The 27272-nt window shown below is 34.1% G+C and overlaps 2 protein-coding genes across 5 annotated transcripts in view; both read right to left on the bottom strand.

Annotated features, from left to right (window-relative positions):
* The window catches only part of Axn (protein axin), a 103885-nt gene extending 96163 nt beyond the window's left edge, over positions 1-7722 (bottom strand). Inside the window, exon 1 of one of the 2 annotated variants that reach the window (XM_074175906.1) lies at positions 7477-7722. The gene's annotated coding sequence lies outside the window, so the exon portion shown is untranslated. The remainder of the gene's footprint in view (positions 1-7476) is intronic. The other variant, XM_074175904.1, reaches the window with a different exon arrangement.
* Positions 7723-9748: 2026 nt separating this feature from the next.
* Positions 9749-26915, bottom strand: LOC111510755 (ornithine decarboxylase 2). 3 transcript variants are annotated; one of them, XM_074175902.1, is made up of 6 exons: positions 26820-26909; positions 26383-26669; positions 21943-22192; positions 17699-17996; positions 12951-13423; positions 9749-10372 (listed from the first exon to the last, which is right to left on the bottom strand). In XM_074175902.1, the coding sequence occupies exons 2-6, from the start codon at positions 26558-26560 to the stop codon at positions 10249-10251; spliced, it is 1323 nt and encodes a 440-aa protein (XP_074032003.1). In that variant the 5' UTR covers positions 26561-26669; positions 26820-26909; the 3' UTR covers positions 9749-10248. The 3 variants fall into 3 exon arrangements, with proteins under 3 accessions (XP_074032003.1, XP_023022459.2, XP_074032004.1); XM_074175903.1 differs by lacking the exon at positions 9749-10372 and adding an exon at positions 10379-10757 and having other exon boundaries at positions 26820-26915; XM_023166691.2 differs by lacking the exon at positions 26820-26909 and having other exon boundaries at positions 26383-26674.
* Positions 26916-27272: the final 357 nt, after the last annotated feature.

Below are 27272 nucleotides of genomic sequence, written 5' to 3'. Positions count from 1 at the left end.
ATTTAGTTATTTTTTCTAAGTATTTGTTACGCAATTCCATTATTCTTCTGCTTTACATAATTGCTTCACGTTTGTTTATTATTTTCAATCTAAATCCTAGTTTCTTTATCCAATTCTGAAGAGTTTTGTCACAGCAGCTCACGTTATAGCCGGAAGGTGGTGTTTCTCGATTTTAGCAGACTGTATATAATAAGGTTACTGATACTTTATATATTAGAAATAATATCACTGTATTGTACTTTCATGACATACCTTGGTGAGTTGAGCTATATAGATGCGCCGGCAGATTTTTACACACTGGGGAGAGAGGCGGTAAGTCCCTCGTATCGTGGTACCACACACGCACGCCCGATACTCGAAGGTACTCGTGTCAATATAAATACATACAGTGTGATACAAAATAAATGAGTTTAAATGAGAATGGAACATCCTTATGATTTCAATTGTATGAATCTCATTGCTTTCGTAACAGTCGTATATTGTTTTTTTTAATGATTTTATTAGATGAACATCTAAAGGTTTTGATAATCCCGCATCAAATTGCGTCTTGCGTTCATAAGGTTTATTTTTGACAATTTTACGTACAGTTGAGAAAGGAATTTCGGTCAAACCTGATGTTGCTTGGAATATTTTTTTCCCTCGAAACCAAACTTGATATGTACATTCTTATATACATTGAAACATACTCTCTGTAATAACAAAAATTTTAAGTAATTATATAACTTCACCAATATCGAATTTCAACACACAAATCGCGATCAGTTCCTGAAATGCACATTGACAACACGACTCTTCTAACCATACTCACATTCTATTGGTCACCGTAACATGACTTCAAATTTAATTTTATGACTCTTCAGCCAATCATAAAACTCGGTTAGTAAAAATTATCCAATACGAACCGCCAATTATTCAGTCCACGTAGACTAATTCGTAGCGGCATTATTTCTTTTTATTGGTTTTTTTGGCCTTTTACTTCGCCGATAGCTTTAAGAATTACTATATCGGTTACTTCGACTATAAAGCATTCTCTGACTAGGAGTTCCCTAAGTTTACACTTAAAAACACCCGAGAATCCTGCGTTTTTTATTTCATGCGGCATCAGACTGTTGAAAAAACGGCAGCCTGAATTAATGGACAATTTTTGGTAATCTCAGTGTTTGGGTTTGTTCAGTTTGATATTATTTTTTTTTCCTAGTACTGTAAGAATGTAAGTGTTAATGGTGAAATAATGTCTGTTGTTGAAGATGTATTCTAATAGTTTCAACAAATAAAGGATACTATAATGTTTCATTATCAAATAATAGATAATTCGCCAAAAAAAAAATTTTATTACTGAAGATCTATTATTCTATTCAGAATATGTTTCCTAAGTTTACGTTGAAAACATTAGGAATATTTTTAGAAACTTGTAACTTTCAAACAGCTGGATATGTTTTACCTTTACAAACCTACATTTTTGAACAGAAATTTTTAAGGAAATCGCGTTCTGAATATATGAAATATACAAAAAAATTAAAATTGTTTTCTAGTTTCAATTCACCCAGTATGGAAAAAAGATTGTACTTGGTCAAAATATTATTCGATGATAAAAAAATAAAATGAGCCTTCAAAAGAGTTTTCATTGAAAATGGGGATAGCTGAATATTTCATTTTTTCGTGTTAATTATGGCGTATCTTCTGCAGCGTGTGTCACTTGATTTGAAAAATTTGAATTTGATACGCCAAGTTTTTTCTGAAAATTGTTGGACAATTCGAAAATAGCTAGATTCACCAGAATCTAAATTCTCAAACTTTCAACGGAATCTCGATTTGCCACAGACTATAACTCAAGAAAACAACCTAAGAATGCTTGTTTTCATTTTACTCACTCGAATTGACTGCCGTGTTGGTCGGTGGTTCAAGCCCTAGTCTGAACGATCGATCTTCACTTGCTATCGTCTAACCCGTGTTAGGAATCACACGTTAAAAGGTGTGACCTCGTTAATCCTTAGCTCGCACAAGTTTCGACTTCTGAGGGTTGTCGTTCGTAGGGGTGCGACAGCTGGTTAACGGAAAAACAGATTACAGATTTTTAAACAGATTTCAATTCTTATACCGTCGAAAAATTGGATAACTTTTTCGATTTTGCTTTTTCGCGCTGAAAAATAAAAGTGCTACCCAGTTTCAAATTATTAAGATACGAATAATCAAAGCTAAAAACATGTTTTTCGGTTTCGATGGCTCTTCAACTTTGACAACCTTTGACCTTTCATACCTCCCGGATTAATCGCAGAAGTGTTTACCGCCGAAACAGTCGAATGTCACTCATCATCCTTTTATCTGCAGTAATGATTGATTGGGCAAACACCGCCATGAATTAGCTGTCAATCGACGGCGAGTTCAAAGTAGGTTAATTTGAAAAACGATAACAAAGACGGGTTTTAATATCGTTTTCCCGGCTAGTATTGCATGCGCCAGTAACCACCTTCAGTTCCGAATTGAATATTTCGAATGATGTAACTGAAAATAGGTTAAATACCTACTCTGTGACGGAACTATTTCAAACGTTCGATGTCTATTTTTTCAAAAACAACTACTAAAGACTAAAGCTACCAGACTGAGTCATTTCCGGTGGGAGAAATCGTATATGCGTAAAATTTGGGTTGGTGTATGACAAATTATCAGGATATCATAATACGTACGATTATCGTTGAAGATTTTACACATTGAATAAATTAATAGTAGAGGAGCCCACGATGCAAAATGGGGATTTACTCGAGCGTCATAGAGACATATTAGGTTGCAAAGCTTAGATGATAAGAAGAAAAAATGTTATATTATATATACCTTTTCATCGGTGGGGGAAGCGCCTATGGAGAAGCGCCTATAGATTTTTAAATATGTAAAAAAATACTGTTGCATGGACATACTCGAGCACGTCAGATATTGATAGCATCAATGTCCTATGTATTTTTAATAATGTTCGTATGTTAATCTGATCATTTGCATGATGCGGGTGGTTGTACGTAAGGGTTAAAAGCGAAAAGAAAAAAAATTAATTGAGCGCGTCAGATTTTCTAAGGGGGTGTTAAGTGCAACAAAAAAAAGCTGTCTTTCAATAATCTGACGATTTCGATCTGACGAAAACTCGCGGCCATTATTATAATGTGCAAAAAAAATTCTCCATTTTAAAACACTCAAGCGCTTCAGATTAAGATATATATGGTTCGTCTTTATGTTATAGACGTGCTGTCATATAATCTGACGATTATCTAGAGGGATTCGCCTATTCTGACAAAAAAAAATAATTTTTTAAATTTTTTCAAATCATTGAAATTAATTAATTAAAGCTCAACAAATAGCATGCAAATAAATAAGTGTTTATTTTTTAAGTAGAATACTTGTATACAGTAACAGAGTAATTTCATTGAATTCATTACAATTTTGTTAATATGTTCACTAAACGTGAGTTTACTGTCAAATATTACACCCAAGTCTTTGAAGCTGAACCATCTTTCAAGAAACATGTTACTTATTTTGTAGCTGTAGGCAATTGGATGTTGTTTACGCAAGAACGTTAGGATTTTGCATGAACATATAATAAAGTACCTACTAATTTCCACACTAGAAAACAGATTTAGAAGGGGAGAAGAATTCAATTCATTTGGAAAATTATCAGAGTTCTTAAATATATTAATTCTGTTCTCTTCCAAATTTAATACTTCTCACAGTGGTGGTTGAGCTCATACCCTCTGTCAAATGATGGTTTGTAAATGTGGATTCTACTCCCATGTTCTGTCATTCTTTGGGAAAAGGTTCTCGCCGTTTGTCCAATATAAAGTTTTGGGCAAGAACCACAATAAACTCTGAACTTTCCAACAATAATATTTACCATGTAACTGTTAACAGTGATTTGACTGATAAAATTCGGTTCTTTCTGAAAATTACTTTCTGACAGTGGAATACTCAATAGTCTGCAAAGCATACTATTGAAAGCTGCTACTTTATGTTGATGCGGATGTGTCGAGTCATTACCTAAGGCAATGTCTGTGAAAGATTTGTTTGAAGGTGGTTGACAATGTTTCATGATGAATTTCATTAGACTTCCATTGTCTAATATGATATAAAATGATTTGAAATCTTTGAAAGAACCGATACAATTGAAAATTAAAAAGAATAACTGAAAATAACCATTATATTAAGCAAAAAAAACCCTGACATGAAATAACAGTCAAATAAAATACAAGCAAAAAATTGAAAATTGAACAATCAACAAAAAATGAATAAAAATTAAGAGATTTCAAGCCAAGTTATAGCTAAGTCATGGCCAGTGAGAAGCCCCTCCCTCAAGATGTGCAGTAGATGTGTAGAAATCTGTTATCAGTCTGTTAGATTTTATTCGAGCCGTATACGTAAAACTGCAAACAAAAGTTTCTATTCCTTTTCTCCTAATATTACTTTCTTTGTCATACACCAACCCAAACTTTACGCAGATATGATGTCTCCCACCGGCCATGACTCAGTCAGGTAGCTGTACTTCACGACGTTTCGATTGTTAGTATCCACAATCATTTTCAGGTGATGATTTCAAATCATTTTATCATATTAGACAATGGAAGTCCGAATTGATGAAATTCTGTATAAGATATGTGCGATTGATGACTTGTTTATTTTGTGGTAATTCATGATCACTTTAATGAAATGAATAGCATTTTAGTTAAAACATGCTACCCTAAAGTCATTTGATATCGAGACGTTAAACAAGTCAACTTCAGGTTTCAGAGGGACAATTTCCAAGATTTTAGGTAGAAATAATAGTCGAGTGACACCTTATTTGAAAGGTCTTTCAATTCTGTATTCAGCTCTTCAATATTGTTAACATGACAACGATAAGCAATGTCAGAAAAAATTAAAATATTTCAAGTTTTTATTCAAATCCTTACTACAAGATCAATCCCGAGCCGCAATTTCACTATTTGAAATGTTCAAATTGAGCACTATTGAATGCAAATAGTTTCATAAAAATAATTTTTACACTTCAAGAGTGGATAGAAACAGCAACTTGTTACTGAGACTTCGAGATATAACCTTCGTCTTCTCAATCAACACACATCAATTCATATCAGTTCATATCAGTAACAAGACTGGCCATTTTAGAAGCATTCCCTAATGAATTGAAGCTTGCTAAGACTTGACTAATCGTCATTAAATTTTCGAAATGATTTTATTTTTTTGTACTAAACGGATATATCAAATAAAACAAAACATATCTAGAGATTTCATTTAATTTTGTTTTTATTTTGTTGTGTTTACATTTCAGGGATAAAGACATATCGATTCAATTTTTCCACTGAAGATTTGTGCTGCCTTCTATCAGAAAAATCATGTTTCCATAGTAATTTTCTCTAGTTATTTTTATTTGTTGGGTTAATTGTATATTTTCGTTTCTACGAAATACACTTATATTAATGTTTGCCAATATCATTGAAATGAAACGGCTTATTATTATTTATTGATGGCAGCAACTTTTAGATGTGGAATATTTGATAGACTACTGAAAAACTCTTTTGTGGTTTGATTATGAAATATGATTGATTTCAAAAACAAAATTTCTAAAATATAAACTTCTGCATAACTGAGTAGACAAGCAGATGAAGAATCTTATGAATTTTTTTTAAATAGTATTTTTATATGAGGCCATATTTACATTTTGCATTGTTTCTTCATTTTGTTGTGCTACAACTTGTATATTGCAATGGATTTATCGAAAATGTTCATCATTAGAAAAAATGAAATGAATTTCAATGAAGATATAGAATGAGAAAAGTATCTAATTAGTTTCTTGAAGAATAAATCATTATTTTGGAATGATTGTAATTTTAATTCTGTCATAATAATTCTTACTATACTTGTTATTTCATATACTTAAGTATAATGAACTTCTAGAAAATACTTCTTTTCAAAACATCAAAATCCTAATCTGATCTATATTGTTTCAAGGGACGTTTTTTGACAGAAAATAGTTTTGGCTTTCTACTTCTCTCTTCAAAAAAATTATGGGAAACTTCTCAAACACTAATCTCCGCTAAAAAATATTTCACATTCAATTTGAATGAAAGTCCTATGGCTGGGATTGAATCAATGAAGCATACAAATGTTTAGTCGTGACAAAAGTGTGTATAGCTAATACTTATTTTAATAGTATACTAATTGTTTCAACATCCTATTGTTTTACCTCCTCCTATTGAGTATTTCTTATAAGATGCAGATGATCTATTATCAAAATTGAGATGAAAACACATTTTTGAGACGAGTTAGAGAAATACTTTCGGATGGACCCTATTACAGATTACAGGTCGAAAAAATATTTTAGTTCTTTAGAAACCATTTTGGTACATGAAACAAATAACCCATAACATAACATGGCAAAGGACTTTGAAACAATTCAATAATTCTAAGAAGCTCAAGTAGTTTATATCTGATTAAGACATTTGGTCAAGCACAAAACGATAAGACTTGAAACATACATGGAGGACAAAAATTAATAATGTCTCAATTATTATAAAGTGTTATCAGAATTGAAAACATTTCAAAACACTATTGAGGCTTTGTGGAAAACCGTATGTCATTTTGGAAATACATAAAAAATCTCATTACAGTTTTTGGGAAGTAAGTTTTTGGCCTTCTACGTCTCCATCTTGATTGCTTCCTCCCTTTCTTTGGAAGTTTCCCATATTTTTGTAGGTATCAAGATGGAAAAGTAAAAATATAACCTCGGTAACTGGGAAAACGAAGGTATTTGGAAATTTCAGAAAAAAAAAACCTTGTTATCCAACTGAGTGAAAAATCAGTATGTAGCTGATAAAATCATACTTATATTATTCCAAGTAAATTGAATAATAATATTTACGTTTGTATATTCATATAATTCAACTCTGTTCACTGTCTAAAGTAGTTTTCCTATCATTGGTTTATGCTTAAAAATACTAGCAGGGATTCAGGTACCTCAAATGCTTCAATTTCAAATTTGGCAATTCACAAGTTTCTTGTTCCAAGTGTGAAAAATCAACTCTTGATTCTAATAAATCAAATACAGCTTTGTGTCTGTTAGAGAATATTAGGTGTGCGTTTCTATTGAGGGTCTTTTCAGATTTTTGAAAATTGTTATTAAAAGGTAAAATACAGCATCTACTAAGTTTCAAACTCTTTATGAAACGTACAGAAAATAGATCAAATTATAAATTTTATTTATTCATTTATAGGCATTTTCTTGAGATAAACACCTCCAGCATATTTAATGTCATTTCATTTATAAGTAAAAAATGCATTTTCCATAAAATTTTCTCCACCACGCATACATGCCATTCTTAACCTAAAACTATTCAAAGAATAGCTCTCCCTGAATTTCAGTTTTCTTCTACCCAATTTTAAAACTAGGCATTCCCACACAAAATCAAAATTCTGTAATACTGTATCGACAAACACAAAACTTACCTTTTTATAGAACGTATTTCTCCTTTCTGTTATAAATCCTAATGTTATTTTGGTACTCAAAACATAAACACAACACATTTTAACACAAAAACATTTTGCAAAGGTAAGTCGATTGAAGAGCGAGATGCGAAATAGTCATTAACCGCGCGTATTAATAAAAATTTCCGATTTTAATCATAAACAAAATATAAATGAACCATCGAATCGTACTAAACTAAAGTCGCCATGAGAATGAAAAATAACTAACGAAATTCGGCTCCACCTGTCTGACAACTGTTGAACTAATCAAGTTGGGGACGACCAATGAAAAGTTACTATCCATAAATTAGCTCTCTATGATTTTTTAAATTATGTTTCGCTATTCCTTATCGAGAATAGAATTTGTATGGTTTAAGGAACATAAAATAATAGAGTTCGTTCTCTTTTTTCACATCGATGTTATTTGACAGCAGTGGTATACTCGAAAGAATGACTCAGTTCATCGATTCGTTGGGCTACAAATGCATATCATGACGTCACCAGCGAGGTTCCAAAAATGCATTTAGTGACGTCATCAGTGGAACTTTAATATTAGGATGCTTCAGGTATTATTAATGATTTTTTTGTTTTCCGTTATAGTGAAGTTAAATTAACTTCAACATTTTTTCCTCACAAATTTTAGTTGTGAAACCAATTGATTTTGTTTTTCAAATACGCAGAAACAAAAAAAATGAATCTACATATATGATACAATATATATTTCAAAGGAAACATTTATTTTGAAAAAAGGCTATTTGAAATAATCAAATACTATTATAATTTTGAACATATTTGAACTATTGAGTCTATCCAATTTTTGAAAGCAAGTAAGAAACTTTTACGTTATTCATCTCCAATTTGACATTTACAGCTAATTGAGAATAAAAAAATAAGGGATGAAAAAAAGTGGATACAACCTGAATATTCCAATCTTTAGAAAAAATTGTTCAAAAACTTATAAACAATTCATAAGTCAGAAATATCGATGTTTCTGTTGAATATCAGTTGGATGTAAGATTACCATATATTATTTTGCAATATATGCAACTCCAAAGAATATTTTGAAGATAATGAGAAATTAATCAGAAAGAGCATGATCCTATTGAAAAAAAGAAACCCAGTGTCACTGATAACTCAACAAAATAGCAGATTCTTCAGAAATTAGCCATCCTTTCGACATATTAATCGATTGTTATTTGGCACATTGACAAGTGACGATTATATAATATGTTCCAAGGTTAACAGAATTGTGATTTGATTGTTCGAAGTTTACCATATTTCGTCGTTGTTACCAATTTTCAAACAACTTTGTTTCGCATATGTATTGGAATTGAAAATAGAATAATTTTCCATTGACATATTTGAAATTTCCCGCGGTGTTTTAATAATTTAACCTCTGAAACCATAGGACATTTTACAGAAAAGATACTCAGCATGGAACAATATTTTTCGACAGATAGGTATTTTAAGGGTGATGATTATTTTGTAGACATAGAAATTTGGCCGAGTTTGTTATTAAGTGTGATAATAGTGAAATGAAGTTTGCTCAATGACTATATTAGCTAAGTAACCTGCCTGAATAACATCGTGATAATTTCCCTACTGCTAGAAATGATTTACACTTCAAGTTTAAAAAAAATTGAATTTGTCGCCAAAAATAACAATAACCTCTCTTAGAAAAGGATCCTCAATTCAAAATCAGGTAAACCGTCAGATCGAGAGAAAACTCGAACGCTTCTTTTGGTTTTATTTTCAAAATAAAGAGAGTCATCCAATTTTTTGATTGGAAAATTTCACCTGATTTGAATTAAGGTCCTGAAAATTAGGTCACGGAAAATTGACCCCTCAACATCAAAGTGTCTTTTTTGTGATGAGTATTCTATGAGAGGTATTCTGTGACTGAGACCAATAGCACAGAATAGAATATAGGAACTTTTTTGTGCCAATAGATTTAGTTTTGTAAACACAATAGCCGAGAACAGTGGCAGCAAGTGATTGAATTCGATAGAAAATTTTCGATGTATTGCTTCAACCATAAGCAACGCGCTTAAGTTTGAAATAAACTAATACATAAATTCATCAGTTCAATCGGTAGACTCACCGTTGAATTCATTAAATTACCATAGCAATAATTTTTTTAAACCATTGTATTGATAGCAGTACATATTTAATTTTGGATTTCTTGGATTTTCTACAGATTTGAGAAATTTTTCATAGAGAGAAAGGGGTTTTCGACAATATAAAACAAAATGTATGTCGTTTAGATTTTGAAATCGTTTATTTCACCCAACAGTGTTTCAGTAATTGTGTACATTGGTTTGTTGATTAGATATCTATCGACTATTTCAGAGCGTTCCTGAGGCATTATTTTCAATGAACAATGATCAATAATTTTTTGCAAAGCAAAAAGTTGATGTTGAAGAATGACAAAGTCATTGTCAGAATGGTGAAACGCGATGTAAGGGCTCTCTATCTCTAAAAAAATGCATAAATCCCCATATAGGGGATACATCAGTGTTCACAATCAAATACTATTTATATAAATCTTCCTACCATATTGCTATCTACAGGAATCCATGGTCAATATTTCCTTCTTGCCTATTGAACAAATGAACTGAAAGAACTAGTTGCTAATATGCGGCCAAAAATAACAATAATAAAATGATGTAAAACAGGTTTGATAACATATTAATTATTTACATAAATTTTATAACTCTTCATTATCTATATGTCTTTAGCAAAATATTCAGTAAATCAAAAGTAATTTGTCCTGAATGTGCATGGAGTTCCTAATCCAGTTAAATAGCTTTCTAAATTTTTACTAGAAACAAATTTTTCTCTACTGAGAGGCTTTGGTGCTTTTTCCGTGAGGAACAACCTGAAAAATAAATCATTTGTAATCAATATTAAACTTGGAAGATCGAGATTATTCTTTACAATTCATACCGTTTTTTCTTTTCTTAGAAAGGTAGACAAACGGTATCATTTAAATCGCTGTAAATCTCTGTAAATGCCACTTAACCTTCAACTTTCATGTCGATATTAGGTTTATATTTTTCGCACTAATCCTATTTCACATATGACATTTTCGCCAAAAGTTATTTACTTTCTCTAATCCATCAAAATACAAAACATGGAGCGGATGAATAACTTTTGGCGGGAATGACTCAATCTGGAATGAGATTATAGCACCAACAAAACACATCCAAGGATACTAGGGTTGTCTTTTATATTTTCACAATGGCGCTGGAACAGCTGGCAGCCTAGAAATCGAAATTGACAAAGTGGTTAGTGGACAGTTAATTTTTTTACAATTTTGAGGAATACAACCACGAAAGGTTATTTCCAATTGGCATACAGAATTTCGATGTACTCATGTGATGAATATCGATGCCGTTCAGCGTTGTTCTTTTAACCTGATTTTTGGTACTGAATTCATCCGTCTAAAATGTACTGAATTTGAACGAAAGTCATTTTTTGTGGAGATACACTGAGATTTATACTCACACATACAATACCCAAGAACACAGAAGAAAAAACAAAAAATTGCATTTATAAGATACCTTCTGTTCTTGTGATAAAAGTTACACTAGTGAAACTTCGAGATCTTGAAAGTGTGTGAAAATGAACATTGAAAATGCATCAGAAATAGATGATTAACAGGATATAAAATTGTCAGAACACGTTTTGAAATCAGACGATGAATATCCGTCGAGTTGAATGGAACAAAACCAGAATGACTGCCCCACTCTGAGAGACGTAAACCTGAATACCTAATCAGCGTATATTTTTATATTTAGGGAGGGACAATGAGCTCCTTGGAAATGGATAGTACTTGGCCAACCGTCTTGAAGAAAAATATGGATATTGGCGAAATAGCAACAGACTAATATCAGATAACACCTTGTACTACATCAAATGTTTCCGGAGTCAATGAACAACATTGACATATTTCACATTTCAAAACTCCTTTGACATCTGTCGAAGAAGTTGAGAAATAAAAATAATCAGCAAAAGAAAAACTGCATATAATATTTAATTTTATACATTTCTGAAGACAGAGGCAGATTTTAGCCTCCGAAACGTTTAGATGAATTTTGTACAACTTCTAAGCTCTTCCGGTAGGTAAAATTATTAAATTCCACAAGTTACTGATAAATAGAACACTGAGTTTATGCAGTAACTTATAAAGAAGGTCAATAAAGTACTGAATTTGTAGTAAAAAGTACTGCATTGGTCAAATTGTCTCCCATTGAAAATATATAGTTATATTGAACAGATTGTTAGCTGTGAAAAAGTTGGAAACCAATCAACCTCTATTCTCCCAAGCCTGCTATTCAAAAATCCTAATGAATTAATAACATGTCAACCAACAGAGTTCGGTAGAAATCCGAACGATAGCGAATGCGATCTTTGATGGACCTCAATATCAATCTCACAATAAATGGCACATAAGGTTAAGACAGGAGGTGCCAGAAGGAATCACAGCTGATTGATAGTCTGTAGAGCAACCGCTGATATCTCACCATCAACATGAGAGACGCACTCCACTTTCTTCCTCATTCGGCGGAGTCGTGAGGGCGCAACATGATTGAGGTATCGCCCTTACTTCTCCCTTCAATCCCCTGGAGTGTTATAGCAGATGAAATACAGATATAATATACATATAGAGTTGAAAAGATTTTTGATTTGACTCTCGATCAAAAGGTCGTGAGTTCGATCCCAACTTCGACCAAATATATTTCTAGAGAGAAATTATCTAGTTGAAGTTGGGATGCTTCTGTCATGGCTGTCAGACTGGAAAAATTCATGATTCTCCCTGGGTGGCTCCTGAAGGTATTAACATGATTTACCGATAACGACCATCACATTCGATGCCGTCAACGCCTAAGAAAAAAATGGTGTGAGGAAATGTTCAAAAAAGTCAACTTGGAACTAAAAATTCCGTTTACAGCATTGTTACTGGTCAACGTATATATTCGTACCTCGTAATTTCGTATGGACCAAAATCTAACTATTAATCCACTAATTGGGAAGAATTGAATTCCCCAAAAGTCTCCAAAAAAGTGATCGCTAGTTTTTTCAGCTTCACTAGACATATCCCTATCACTCATTTCGAGGATCGAAGAACAGTTGAAGCTGAATGATATGCAACAATTTGTTTTCCAAAAGTTTCAGACAAAATCGGCAGAACAAAGAAAAATGACAACGCCATTAAAATTCCAGTTCCCATACAGCACATCAACCAATTTATTATTTGAAGGTGAAAAAACATCGAATCGATGACTCATTGCTAGTTTTTTCCTATCTTCAGATTGTAAAACGCATGCAAAAATGTAATAACCTCAATATCGACTATTTTGAAAAACAATTGAACAGTTTGTTCCTAACCTGTTCATTACCTACTTTTTGAAAAATTGGAAAGGTGATCCTATGCACATGAATTTCGAACTTACCAATCTTCTTCATTAACTACTGCATGTATATCAGGAACTGGGAACCCGTTGAATTCGCTCGCTATCGACAGAGTGTAACCACCTGCTTCCTCAAAAATCATCCACTCTCCGATCTCCATATCTCTCATAGGTACAGCTCCGTTAGATATTTTGTCACTACAGTCGCACGTAGGACCCCAAATAATACTCGGATATTCGGGTGCGTTGGGAATGGATTTGACGGGACGACACTCGTAGAATTCTTGAAATAGAACCGGTATTAGAGCTGTGTATAAACTGACATCAATGTAGTACATTCGAAGACTCGTTTCTTTTGCACCGTTTTTTCTTGCTTCGGTTATAATTCTTTTTGAATGTATGTTGGAGACGAGTTTGAAAGCTGAGTTGACGAAGTAGTTGCCTGGTTCAGAAATAATTTGCAGGTTTGTGTCTGAAAAGTATTCTGCAAGGCCCTTGTTTACATATTTCGCTATCTGAAAAAAGATGTAAAAGTGATCGCCTTACTGATTCATGCAGTTTTCAATTTATTGGAGAAATGCCACGCAATGTTTGCTATGAATTGCTGATAAACTGAAAAATATGCAAGAATTATTTCCGAATTCAAGTACAGCTTCCTCAAGTGAAACAATTGTTGCTGTTCTGTAAACCCCAACATCTGCCTGAATAGATTAAACAGATTTCGCTTCAGGAAGCTTTTGTATAGCGGAACACGTGTTGCCGTTTTTTAAACTTTCCAGTGAAAACCTTACGATAAAGTGTCACTTGAATATGTTATGAGTTTCCATCAAGTATCGGCAATTCCATCACATAATTATCTCCGAACTTTGTCCTGGCTAGTCGTTTGTTTCGCGGTAAATATCAGGAATGTTGCCAGTTAAGATTCAAAAAAATATTTTCACTTACGTGAAATGATGAGCAGGACAGGATTCATTCCGAAATCATGGCTTTGCTAAAGATCAAAAGATCATACTACTCCTTCTTCTTAGTCATATTCCACCTTTTTCTATTTCTTGGTCATTTTCCACGTTAATTCTTCCACCAAAAAACGACCGGAATACATATAATACTGTTTTTCTACCTTGCTTCATTTTTTTCCGAACAAATTTACTTTTTTTCCATAAAAAAAATATATTTTTTGTCAGAACTGTTTTCTGGTAGTTAATTGTGCAATTGACCACATTCTCATAAAAGTGGTGGCGCTTTTGTGGGTTGCGCATGTTTATGGTATTTTCATGATTAGCAACACATATATTCAAACGTATAATATTAAGAAGAAGACATATATAAACTTTGAATTTTACCGCGTTCAAATAATTTAGTATTTTGTTCATTTTCCATCTATATCTAACTTAAGTGAAGTTTATATTTTTCATTATATAATAATGAATACTTCAAATGAAATCAATAAACACATTGGTAGTTGGAATTGTTGCGTATTACAATGACAAAAGTTTGTTATCTTGAAGACACTGATGTGAATGTTATCCTACACAAAAATATGTTGGGATTGAAGAAACAATTGCTCATCCCAGTGTTATCCTTGAACAAAATATGGACTGTTTGTAGTTTATTACCAAATACTGCAACACCACCTGTACTGAGCAGAACGTGATAAAAGAACTTTTATTATTACACTTTATGGAAATATACTTTTCATCATTATTTATTCATTTCATAAAATTACTGAATTAGTATACTACAGTCGATATTGGCAAAGAGAACACCATCTATAAATACTCATCAAAATCAACTACCCATTATCAACCATGAAATATATTTATTGATACCAGTGAAGCCATTTCTTTACATTCTCTACATTATGAATATGTCAGGCGAAGCTGTCAAATATGGTATATCAGGATTTACACACAGACCGATTTGAATGCTTTGCAATCGGGGTACCTTATCAGATATATATCAACAGCCTTCTTTTCATTTTCATTACACAATTTCCGCAGGGCAATGCCACATATAATCTTTTGGTAATAATCTTTCATTCATCACTCGATTACATCACCAAATTCGCTTGCTTTGTAATACATCTTCCCATTTTACTGATAGAAAATAATTACTCTTAATAACTTCAGCTGAGAAGTTGAATCCGTAATATTTAAAAATGTCACAATGTTGCCTAAGTACATTTTCAGGAAGGCCCTCTGTTTCACAGTGGAGTTGTCATTATTTTTTTTGACAGATCTGGTTTGACAAAATCAATCTTATGTAAAGGGACAAACAGTGTTAGACCCTTGTCCCCATGATTGTGACTAGGACGTACAAGGTATATCTTCATAAATGTATGATTTTTCCTCTTAAATCAAATATAGTAGGTGCCAAAGAATCGTAAAAATATGTTAACATCTATCAGATTTACTACCCATACACTGACAATGCCCCCAATCACTTTTCCTTCAGTGTCAAAATACATTATATTATTGTCATTGCGGCGTCCACATCAGCTTTCACCATTAAACATATTCCATCTTTACTCCAATATACGAAAATACGACGAACCTTGAAGGCTTTGAACAAGGGATACCCTGAAATATGGTGTTTTGGGAGAAAGTATCTAGATTTTTAAAAATCAAAATGTTCTTTCAACTAAAGCATTTTGAAAACTTGTCTAAAAGCTTAGTTGAAGGCCCCTTCAGTATCCTGAAGTAAATGATCAAAACAAAATATTTTCCTTGCCAATTATTCATTTTACATATTTTATTGGTGCTTCAAAAATAGAGTGGTAAACCAGAGAACAACAAAGGACACAACTGAAAATAAATAAACACAATAAACTAGATTCAAATAATTTTCTAACAACCTAATTCTTCTCTTAATATTATATGTCAAATATCAGTGTCACCAACCATAAAACGCCTGAAACTTGCGTACCCATGTTTACGTCAATTGACAAATTGATGTAAAAAAATAACGTCGGTACGACTGCTTCGCACGAATATTAAAATTCGAATGGTGTTTTGATTTTGTCAATTGGTTTAAACGTCATATCTTCATCATACGCAGTGTTAAACATCTGGAAAGTTATTTAATTTTGAAAGTATAAATTTTTATTTTATGAATCAAAGTTACTTATGGCTTATGACGTGTGGTATGAGAAGCAGCTAACTTATTTGTTGAATACATGTATTCTTGTCAGAATATGGTATCAATTGAATTAATTTAAATTTCATTCATTGTAATATTCGAGCGGAGCAGTAGTTCCAATGTAAAATTTAACCTTAATTTTTTAAACTACCAGAAAACAGCTCGAACAATTTTGTTTTTATGGTAATCGATGAATTGGTTAGATGAGGTTAATAAAATCATGTGTATTTCGATAGTTATTTGCTGTAACAATAGTGGAACAAGATCTTTGAAGGGCCAGAAACGATTGTGATGAATGATTTTCGACAATGATTATGAGTTTCAGAGTGGCCTCTTATTTTGGTTTATTCTCAGACACAAGGATTTTAAGTTTTCCTGATATATTTTGTTTGAATCATACGAAACCCTTGTTAAAAATGAAACGGGTATATTTTTAGGAAAGATTAATTTGTGGGACAGAAAGGTTTTGGCTTTCTACTTCTCCATCTTCATACAAAAAAATGTGGAAATCTTCCAAAAAAAAAGGAAGAAAGCAATTAATTTCGAAATAAACCCTCTACAAAAATGTGTAGATTATGCAAAGAAGTAACTTTCAGACACAAACTGAAAAAAAGTGTAATTCAATGTTTGTGTGAAAGTTGTTTCGAGAGGGCTTTTCCAGTTTGTGCCTGAAAGTTACTTCTCTGCAAGGTCTACACATCTTCATGAAGAGTTTATTTTGAAATTAATTGCTCTATTCTTTTCTTTGGAAGATTTTCACCATTTACTTTGAACTGGAAATTTCGGTTTTCAAATTTTTCATAAGAATGACATTTAAATGAATTAATAATTAATTCAAAAATATTATAAGTATGCTATGAAACTTGTGTAAATTTCAGTCTACCATGAGAGTAGATTTTTAATTTACTGACCCTTGAGACAGATCAAATATACGCGAACTTAATGCACAGATACATGCACACTTTAATTATGAAAAATAAAAATATAATAAACCTACCGATGACTTGATAGTGTGTCGTAGTGTGATTTTGCTTTCCTTGCAGGAGGCTGCTCAGTGCCACTTTCTAAATTATCATTGTCAGATATATTTCATTTTTAATTATTCTTAAAAATTATTTATTTAGTAATACACAGGTCATGTATACTGTAGTTATCACAAGTGAGTATACTATAGGTATTCGAGCTCAGTGTGTGGCGAGAGAGAGAGAGAGAGCTTAACGCCGAATTAGTTGGAAGAGAAACGCGCAATCTTTTGCGTATGGCGACCTGTCGCCACGTCATGAGTCGCTATACCAGCAATCAGTTTCCCGTGCGGCTATTGATGTTCCGCATCAAAATTGAATTTATAGAAGAATCGCTCGATTTTTAAAGTTTAAGTGTAACTAGTACAAAAATACGGTCAATAACTGTATCTCAAAAACTAGAGCTGTTGAAAAAAAAAGAGAGGGTAAATTTGAAATCAGCGACCTCGAATCATCTATCTGACGTATCCAATTCAAAGTATCACCTATTTCATTGACTAGAAACTTCGCCGAGGTATTGCAATTAATTTTTTCAGCAGAATTAACAGCAGAAACTTAAAATTTCTCTAAAAGTGGAACTAGTACTAGCACCAGAATTAATACTAGTAAAATGTTTGTAAGCCACGTTACCTCATCGATAGAATTCGATTTTTTTGCAGGAAATCCACCTCCAATGTCCAAAAATCTGAATACGTAGCCCAAACTTTTTCCGATATCGAAAACATGCCTGGCTGCCGCTAAAGCTTCTAAATAAATTGCATAATTGGAACAGCCTGATCCTATGTGAAAAGCTATTCCAATGACGTTCAAATCGAGTGATTTGGCCAGTGAAAGTAGTCTTTCAGATTCCTGTTCTGGATCAGCTCCATATTTTTGTCCCAAGACATATTTTGCAGTCACGTCGTCACACTTTATTCTCAGTATCAACCTAGAAAAAAATGAAGCCATATCTAATCGTCTATCTTCTTCTTCTTATTATTTAAAAGTTTTGTTTGTAGAGATCTTTACGAAAATTACAATAATGGAACCCAAGAAATAAAAAATTTACTTTCATAAAACTCTTACCAGAATAAAAATAATGTCTTATGACGCCAAAGTAAGCATCATCAGTAGATGATTAGGACTACTACTTCTAACGACTGAATCAATGTTTTGAAATTAATCTAGACGAATCATTACCTTACATAATTCCTAGTAAATAGGTACCCAAGGTTATTTGCTATCTGATTGATATCTAATTTTTACCGGTGATTATGTAAGAGTGCGAACAGACGGCTGTTATGAACAGAAGTTCGTCACATTTTTCTTTCTGATTTGAACTGATATTTGAATTTGTTCTTTCTATTTTATATAACATTAGTTTATTTGAATTCGACTATTCATTCCATTATTCACTCTATTTCCTAAAATAAGTCTTTATTAGTAGATGGTAGATTAACCCACACGGGTGTAGGAGTTGCCAAACTATTAAAACAAAAATACTACATACTGGGAGACGTAACAGGCAAATGAACAATACAATAAAAAAAATAATAATAGCAAACAAAAACAAATCACCAAACAACTCTAACAGCGCAATATTACCTTAGATAGAAGCATGATTTTCAGTTTCTTCTTCATCATTCTGAGGGACAAGGTTTTGATGAATTCAGGTATTTTATTTTATATGTTGCTAACCGAAAGAGGAACGTTTTTTTTTGTACAAAAGTGAAACATATGTCAACAAATCGGAAAACTGTTTTCATTACGAGTATTATGAGAGTAATTTCTATCAGAATTTCGAATAATGACATGTTTTCTTCAACAAAAATAATACATTCGTACACATACATACTTGTAAGAGTTAATGTTATCTTTTCAGTAAATATTTCCCTACGACTCTCTTTCGAGGTAGATCGAACATTTTTTTGAAACACTGTGTTTGTAGAATGTCTACAGACATTCCTCAAAGGATGATAGTATTTCTAATACAACTTTCATAGTACGCCAGTAGTGCTGTATTTTGCAAAACATTTTGTGATATTACTTTCAAAGAAAAAAAGGTTCCTGATAAAGTTTTTGCAAAACCATTTATATGGCAATTTCAGATAAATTTTGATTCAACTGTTGACCAGAAAAGCAATTGAGAGGCAGATTCCAGTGTTCCCCGACAGCATCGCTGCACTGATTGTCAGAGATTGTGCATGTGTTTTGACCCGTGTATTGACAATATTAATAAATATCTGCATCAAAACTAGTACCATCCCAGATCTATGGAAATTAGGTATCTAAAGTTTGGCCAGTTTATAAAATAGGGGACAAGTTTGATGTCGGCAATTATAGACCCATATCAATAATATGCCAACTTCGCCAAAGTTTTTGAAATCCTTATCTGTAGCAGGTTATATACTCATTCGAACAATCAAATTACACCACTTCAGCATGGTTTTATGAAAGGTCGCTCGACAATCACCAACCTTTTCAATGTAACCCAATATATTTCTGAAACCATTGATAGGACATCCCAAACTGATGTCATATATACGGAATTCTCTAAGGCGTTCGACAGATTTGATCACGGATTACTACTATCAAAATTGTACAGGTAAGGCTTTTCTAGGACCGTCGTCCAACTTTTTGTATCATACTGACAGGCGTCAGTATGCTATACTCAATGGCTTCAAGTCTGTGAAAAATGCAGCTACATCGGGTGTTCCATAAGGAAGCAACCTAGGTCCACTTCTCTTTAACGCCTTCATAAACAACATAGTTGAGATCATTGACATCAACTGTTTGATATATGCGGATGACCTGAAATTATATTGTGAGATCAATGGTATCGAGGACTGTCTTCAACTCTCCCTCAATCTGAAACGTGTTGAGCAATGGTGTTGACATACACACTTAAAAATCGGTCACTTTCATATCAATATTTAATAAACGATGGATTCATCGATTCATCTCCAGAGATTTCTCGAATCTATCTACATCGAAAACCTTATACTATGCTTTCGTCAGATCGAAATTAGAATGTGTATCCATAATCTGGATTCCATCTCATCACTTTTATACAGAGAAATTTGAATTAGTACAATGTTCGTTTCCTATAGATCAGACAACATCTATCCATCAATTGGATTTCCCCATGAGGCATTGTTGGCTGGATATGCTATGAATATCTTCGTGATTGTCACTCCACAATTTTTCTTTTTAAACTGAATAATGATTTAATTATTGATCCATATATATTCTGCAAAAACTCAATTTCAATGTACCTAGACCAACCTCTAGAGTGGATAATCCTTTTTTTCTACCAGCACCACGTACAAATATTCTGAAACGTTCACCTCTGCATAACATGTGCGTCAAATGCAATTCAGCAAGTTGTCAGCTCGATATTTTTCTCTGTTTCATCTCTAGAAAAATTTAAACTTCAACTTGTTTTGTGGAAGGCAAAAAGAATGAAAGGGTGGAAACCTTTAGCATTATCACTTAAAAGTTGAAATATTGTTTAAATTGAAAGGGTTATATTTTCAGTAGAGATTAATTTTTGGAAAAAAGAGGTTTTGGATTTCTAATTCTCCATAAGTATTCGTACAGAAATATGTATGAATCTTCCGGAAAAAATTAAAGGAAGCAATTAATTTCAGAAGAAACTCTTCACAAAGATCATGCAAAAAAGTAACTTTTAGACACAAACTAGAAAAAACCCATCTAGAAACTATTTTAATATAAATATTGAATTACACGAAAAAAATATCTTCGAAACAATTACTTTTATATTAACATTGAATAATACAAAAAACACTTTTTTGTATTCAGTTTGTATTTCAAACATTCGTTATGAAATTGAATCAGATACCATTCACAGAAATCCTACACAATATATTATAGTATATGAAAGAGGTAAAATTCCTCTTTTATGGAACAGTCTCATTCTTAATGGAGAAAATCCGATGTTTCGGAATAAGACACTTGCCTTACATTGCCTCTTCATCACCAATCTGAATAACATTACAAGATGAAGCTCTCAATTTATTCATAAAGTTACGACTTGATAAATCTACTCATGGCATAGAAGACAGTACATGACGTTAATTCGTTTATTTGATTCAATCCCAACAATAGGAATCTTGTTTAAATTGAAAGGGCCTAATTTTTGGGAGAGATTAACTTTTGGTGAAGAAAGGTTTTAGCTTTCTACTTCTCCATCTTTATAGAAAAAATGTAGGAAACTTAAAAAAAAGAAAGATGATGGAGAAGTGGAAAGCCAAAACCTTTCTTCAATTAAAATATTGCTTTCGCATATTTGATTTCATGCAGCATAAATTAATTCAACATTGAATTAACAGTAGTTAAGCTTTCAGCTTCTTAACGTAAATGTTGATTTTTCGACCTTTGCGCATTCTTTTGCGCGCGTTCAATGTAATTTTGTGTTTTGTCGTTCTGTACTCTTTGATTCTATGCCGTCTTTGTCGGACATATTTATTAATATTTTAGCGGAATTAAATCATATCGTAATTCTTAATACTTCCTAATATAAATGCAATGCTAATTTATTGTTGATTTAAATTTGGGTGAATAATTACGTCCTCAAAGTTATAGTGTCTACAAATATTTTTGTTGGATTATCAACTATTTCCGAATGTCTCTTTTTTCCTTCATTTTGGTTTACTTAAATAAATAACATTTCAGTAAGATTTTTGACATGATTCATCAAATGAAATGACTCATCATCTAAGACAACTATCAGATACATATCTGACATTGAAAAAACAATGTGTCTGTGTTCAAGTCCCTAACGTAAGGTTTCGAATCTTTACTTCTGCCGCTCTGTATTCTATTTTTAATTTTGTGAGTCATTGACTGAATCCAATACATTCAATATCACTTACTCTGCGCCGGGATAGTGTTTCTTTATTTTATATAGTTCAAATTCATTGTCGAAGGTCATCGCAGATATACCCATTTCAGCAGCGTAGATGATATGGCTGATCTTCTTGGTAGGATTGGCGAAAACGATCTTGTTCGGTTTGACTCCTAATGAAAGTACCCTTCTTATTTCCTCCCTCGAGGCACAGTCGAATCCTGTGCCCAAGGCTGCCATTGTTTGAAGGACGATTCTGCTGTCATTACATTTCACAGCTGCAAAACAGAGATTGGTTCGTGAATATCCTTTTAGTTTCCTCGATGTGTCAATACCAAGTTCACAGAAGCTCAAAGTACCTTTGTATATAATCTATCGTGCTAATAGTCAATATAACGGGTGATTTTTTTGAGGTTAGGATTTTCATGCATTAGTATTTGACAGATCACGCGGGATTTCAGACATGGTGCAAAGAGAAAGATGCTCAGTATGCTTTGACATTTCATCATGAATAGACTTACTAACGAGCAACGCTTGCAAATCATTGAATTTTATTACCAAAATCAGTGTTCGGTTCAAAATGTGTTTCGCGCTTTACGCCCGATTTATGGTCTACATAATCGACCAAGTGAGCAAACAATTAAAGCGATTGTGACCAAGTTTCGCACTCAGTTTACTTTATTGGACATTAAACCAACCACACGAATGCGTACAGTGCGTACAGAAGAGAATATTGCGTCTGTTTCTGAGAGTGTTGCTGAAGACCGTGAAATGTCGATTCGTCGCCGTTCGCAGCAATTGGGTTTGTGTTATTCGACCACATGGAAGATTTTACGCAAAGATCTTGGTGTAAAACCGTATAAAATACAGCTCCTGCAAGAACTGAAGCCGAATGATCTGCCACAACGTCGAATTTTCAGTGAATGGGCCCTAGAAAAGTTGGCAGAAAATCCGCTTTTTTATCGACAAATTTTGTTCAGCGATGAGGCTCATTTCTGGTTGAATGGCTACGTAAATAAGCAAAATTGCCGCATTTGGAGTGAAGAGCAACCAGAAGCCGTTCAAGAACTGCCCATGCATCCCGAGAAATGCACTGTTTGGTGTGGTTTGTACGCTGGTGGAATCATTGGACCGTATTTTTTCAAAGATGCTGTTGGACGCAACGTTACGGTGAATGGCGATCGCTATCGTTCGATGCTAACAAACTTTTTGTTGCCAAAAATGGAAGAACTGAACTTGGTTGACATGTGGTTTCAACAAGATGGCGCTACATGCCACACAGCTCGCGATTCTATGGCCATTTTGAGGGAAAACTTCGGAGAACAATTCATCTCAAGAAATGGACCGGTAAGTTGGCCACCAAGATCATGCGATTTGACGCCTTTAGACTATTTTTTGTGGGGCTACGTCAAGTCTAAAGTCTACAGAAATAAGCCAGCAACTATTCCAGCTTTGGAAGACAACATTTCCGAAGAAATTCGGGCTATTCCGGCCGAAATGCTCGAAAAAGTTGCCCAAAATTGGACTTTCCGAATGGACCACCTAAGACGCAGCCGCGGTCAACATTTAAATGAAATTATCTTCAAAAAGTAAATGTCATGGACCAATCTAACGTTTCAAATAAAGAACCGATAAGATTTTGCAAATTTTATGCGTTTTTTTTTTTTAAAAAGTTCTCAAGCTCTTAAAAAATCACCCGTTACAAAGAACGATTTTAGTGAATCCTGAAATTTATAGTACCTACCCTGACCACCAGAGAGCGATGATTAGGTTAGGTTAGGTCGAAAGTGAGTGGGTCTATTCGACCCTCTACCACAACCTGCATAGGTTTATTGTGGCTCACGCCTATTTACACTAGATCAAATAAACCCAGATTTTTACCGAAGCCGATTAATTTGTATGGGGAGTGGTCTTTCAGGTCAGATGGTAAGAGTACGGCTATGCCAAACTCTAAAAACCTGATTCGGCCCCCAGCGGGGCAGGCACAAAGTATGTGATCCGCTGTTTCATTTTCCAAACACAGGCGACACACATTGTCTTCCGACAGTCAGAGTCTCTGCATATGATGGTTCAAATGACAGTGAACTGTGAGAAGGCTTGTTACACATCGTAGTTCATCCCTAGTATAGTCCAACAACTGTTTGGTATCAAGCTTCGAAGGGTGAATAAACGCCACGGAGTGAGCCAATCCTGGAAAATTCTACCAGAAGTCCATGAATCTTCTTGCCATCCAAGTGTTCGATGTTTGTTTGGAAAAGCCTAAAGCGATGCCAATGATAGGTTCTGGCCGATGAAGCTGCTTGCAGCACCCTCCTTTGCAAGGGAATCAGCAGCCTCATTGCAGCTCTTGGCCGTACTGGCCGTACTGGAAGGCCAGTACGGCCAAGAATCCAGACCAGAGACAATCTGTTGAGTCTTCCTATCGAGGAGAGTCGTTTTTGGCAATTTGCTGCCAATTTAGGCTATGCTCGGTAGGAACCAAGAGCCAAGAGGCAGGTTGATGTCTCTGTCCTGGATCTGCGACTGAAAACACCTGCACCAGAACCTGAAGGTGTTTTTGATTCATCTGTAAATCAACAACTATCTGCTCTTAATATTTTCTTTTCATGGAGGATCCAGTCCTCTCTACTCGGGAACAGTATTTTATAAGGCAGTTCGTAGTTGACAGTTGGAGTCATAAAGTCAAAGGTCATTTCCAGAATGCTGTGACTTTCAGTGTCAATCAACAGTGTGTTGCACTCTGCATTAAATTTATTTGTGCAATTGGTAATGTGCACAAGTCTATATGCAGTCCATCTAGCCTGTCTCCCCAGAAAAATGTGAAGAGGAAGTAGATCTAGAAGGTTCTCCATGGCCGCTGACGGTATGGTACTGATGGCACCACTGATGGCCAGAAAAGCCTGTCTCTGTAAGCTAGAGAGCTTCGTCTGAGCGTTTTCTGTAAAGTCTTCGGCCACCAGGCAATTAATCCATAAGTGATCATTAGTCTGACAATCATCACATAAATCCAATGGATTTGTTTGGAACCTGAGCCCCAAGTTTTACCATGTCCATAGGGACAGTCTGGCTTTGTGTGAGCGTTCCAGATGCGTTTTTCATCAAGGGCAATTCTAAAATATTTCACCTTCGTTTGAAATGGAATGACCTCTCCATTGACGGAAAGTGGCGTTAAATTGTCTAATTTTCTCCTCCTGATGAACGAAATTATCATAGTTTTGCTGGGGTTGACAAATATCTGCTCCCTCAGGCACCAACTGTGAACAACGTCCATTGTGATTTGGAGGTACCCTTTTCGACGTTGCCTATCTTCTGTCGAGGATGACCCTGAACCCAATGGCCTCGCCTTGAAGAGTCGTAGTTGCAGTTCTGTTTACTAGCATGGCATAGATCCAGCTAGTTATGATCGATTCTATACCTTTCCTAGGCAGAGATGATCCTATAGATTCAGGTAGTGTATTGTCAAATACTCCTTCAAAATCGAGAAACCCATCAACCGCAATCTCTTGTTGTCAATTATCTCTACAAGGTTGTTTAATGCTAAATCTGTCGATTTGCCGGTTTGATAAGCATACTGGTGGTTATTCAGAGGGATGCATATAATGTCATGTGTTCGTCCAGTATCATCTCAAGTCCTTTCAACAGGAAGGATGTAAGGCTGATTGGTAGTACCAATTTCGGGTGTGGGTCTTTCCGGCCCACTTTAGGTATATATACCACCCTTGCTGCCAGACTAGCTTTATACAATTTTATGAGAATAGGTGAAATTATTTCCAGTCCGTTTTGAAAAAGAACTGGAAATATACCATCCTTTCCAGAAGATTTGAGGGGCTGAAACGACTTGATAGCCTATTCAACTGCCGGTGCTGTGATAACCTTTTTGACGACCTCCCATTCGTTCTTTTTTGGACGTTCAGCACCCTCGAAGATGGGAGGTCTGTTGTTATCAAGAGTCAGGTTTCCAGGAAAGTGGTTTTCTACCAGAAGCTCTAACGTTTCTTTAATAGAGGTGAATGCTCCATCGGGTCGTTTAAGCGACCCAATTTCAGCAGTCAGCTCTCTAGAGAGAATCTTATGAATTTTTGTACTGCGAGGTAAATCAGAGATACTCTCACAGAATTTCCTCCAAGACTCCTGTTTTGCCTTTCTTATTCAGGCGTGTAAGAGCGTCTGAAGAAGCTATTGTCTAGCGAAACACGTGTTACGTTTTTGTAAAACTGTTCAGTGAAAACCTCACAATGAAGTGTTGCTTGAATATGTTATGGATTTTCATCAAGTATCGGCCGATTCCAGCACAAATGTTTTTGTGATAACTTTTAAATATGGTACAAATACATTTCGACCTCAATAACCGCAATTTCTAGATTATCATATAAGAATCGACGAATGAAACCTCTGTTGACTTTACGTCACAGACAATGCCCTTGACCAAGAACACCAGTTTGAGAAAAGATATATTTTGGTGGCTTACCGTAATACGGTTCAATTCTGGGTATGAGTTTTTTCCAGTTGTTGCATTTCCACACAAGTTCGCTGACATCGCATACATAAAAAGATTCGTCTAGGCCGCCTTCTTCTGTGATCTTCTTGATGACCGAATAGACATCGTCATTTTTGTCCAAAACTTGAATACGATTAGCACACTCCATAATAGCGATCAATTTTCAACTGATAATTCGATTCTTTTATGCACCGAATACAACTAGTACTTGATGTTATGTGGCAATAGTTGAAATTCGAAGTATGATAAGCAGTTCTCTAATGAAAAACAAAACGTTTATCAGCGATAAGCCCAAGTATTTTCATTTTTGAAAATATTGAATATTTGCTAAGCAATAGATTTGTATGTTTTTGCAATTCACAAGAATTGCAAAAACATACAAAAACATATTTCGATTAATAACTCACGGCTTGTAACTTGAAAACAAGGTAATTCATAGGCGGATTGAACATGGAGAGCTCCTTAGGCAAACACCTCACAGGCGCCCCCTAGCACACAATTTTTAATGACTGCTGACACGCCACTTCGTAGCGTTGCGCCCCTAGACACGTGCCTAGTTTGCCTTACGGATAATACTCCACTGAGTTAATCCTTTCTGAAACCTTCATTTCTTATAACATACGTTATGATCAAAATTAAGTGCCTTTGCTAACTTTGATATTATAAGTAGAAACATTGTCAGGCTCATACAGATACCAGAAACAGTAGGGTAAGATGGGGTAATGCCGGTCAGTTAACGATATTTGAGCATTAAAGTGAAAATACAAAACCTATAATTATTATAATGAAAGCAAAAGATAAAGTAACATTTATTCTATGTAATTGAACACAATTGAAAAGAAAAAACTGACATTTTGTAA

This window comes from Leptinotarsa decemlineata, unplaced genomic scaffold (genome assembly GCF_025532065.1).
Source record: "Leptinotarsa decemlineata unplaced genomic scaffold, Ldec_3_MD MMD2_tig00001393_RagTag_RagTag, whole genome shotgun sequence".
NCBI lineage: Eukaryota > Metazoa > Arthropoda > Insecta > Coleoptera > Chrysomelidae > Leptinotarsa > Leptinotarsa decemlineata.
This window is presented reverse-complemented; position numbering and strand designations above follow the sequence as displayed.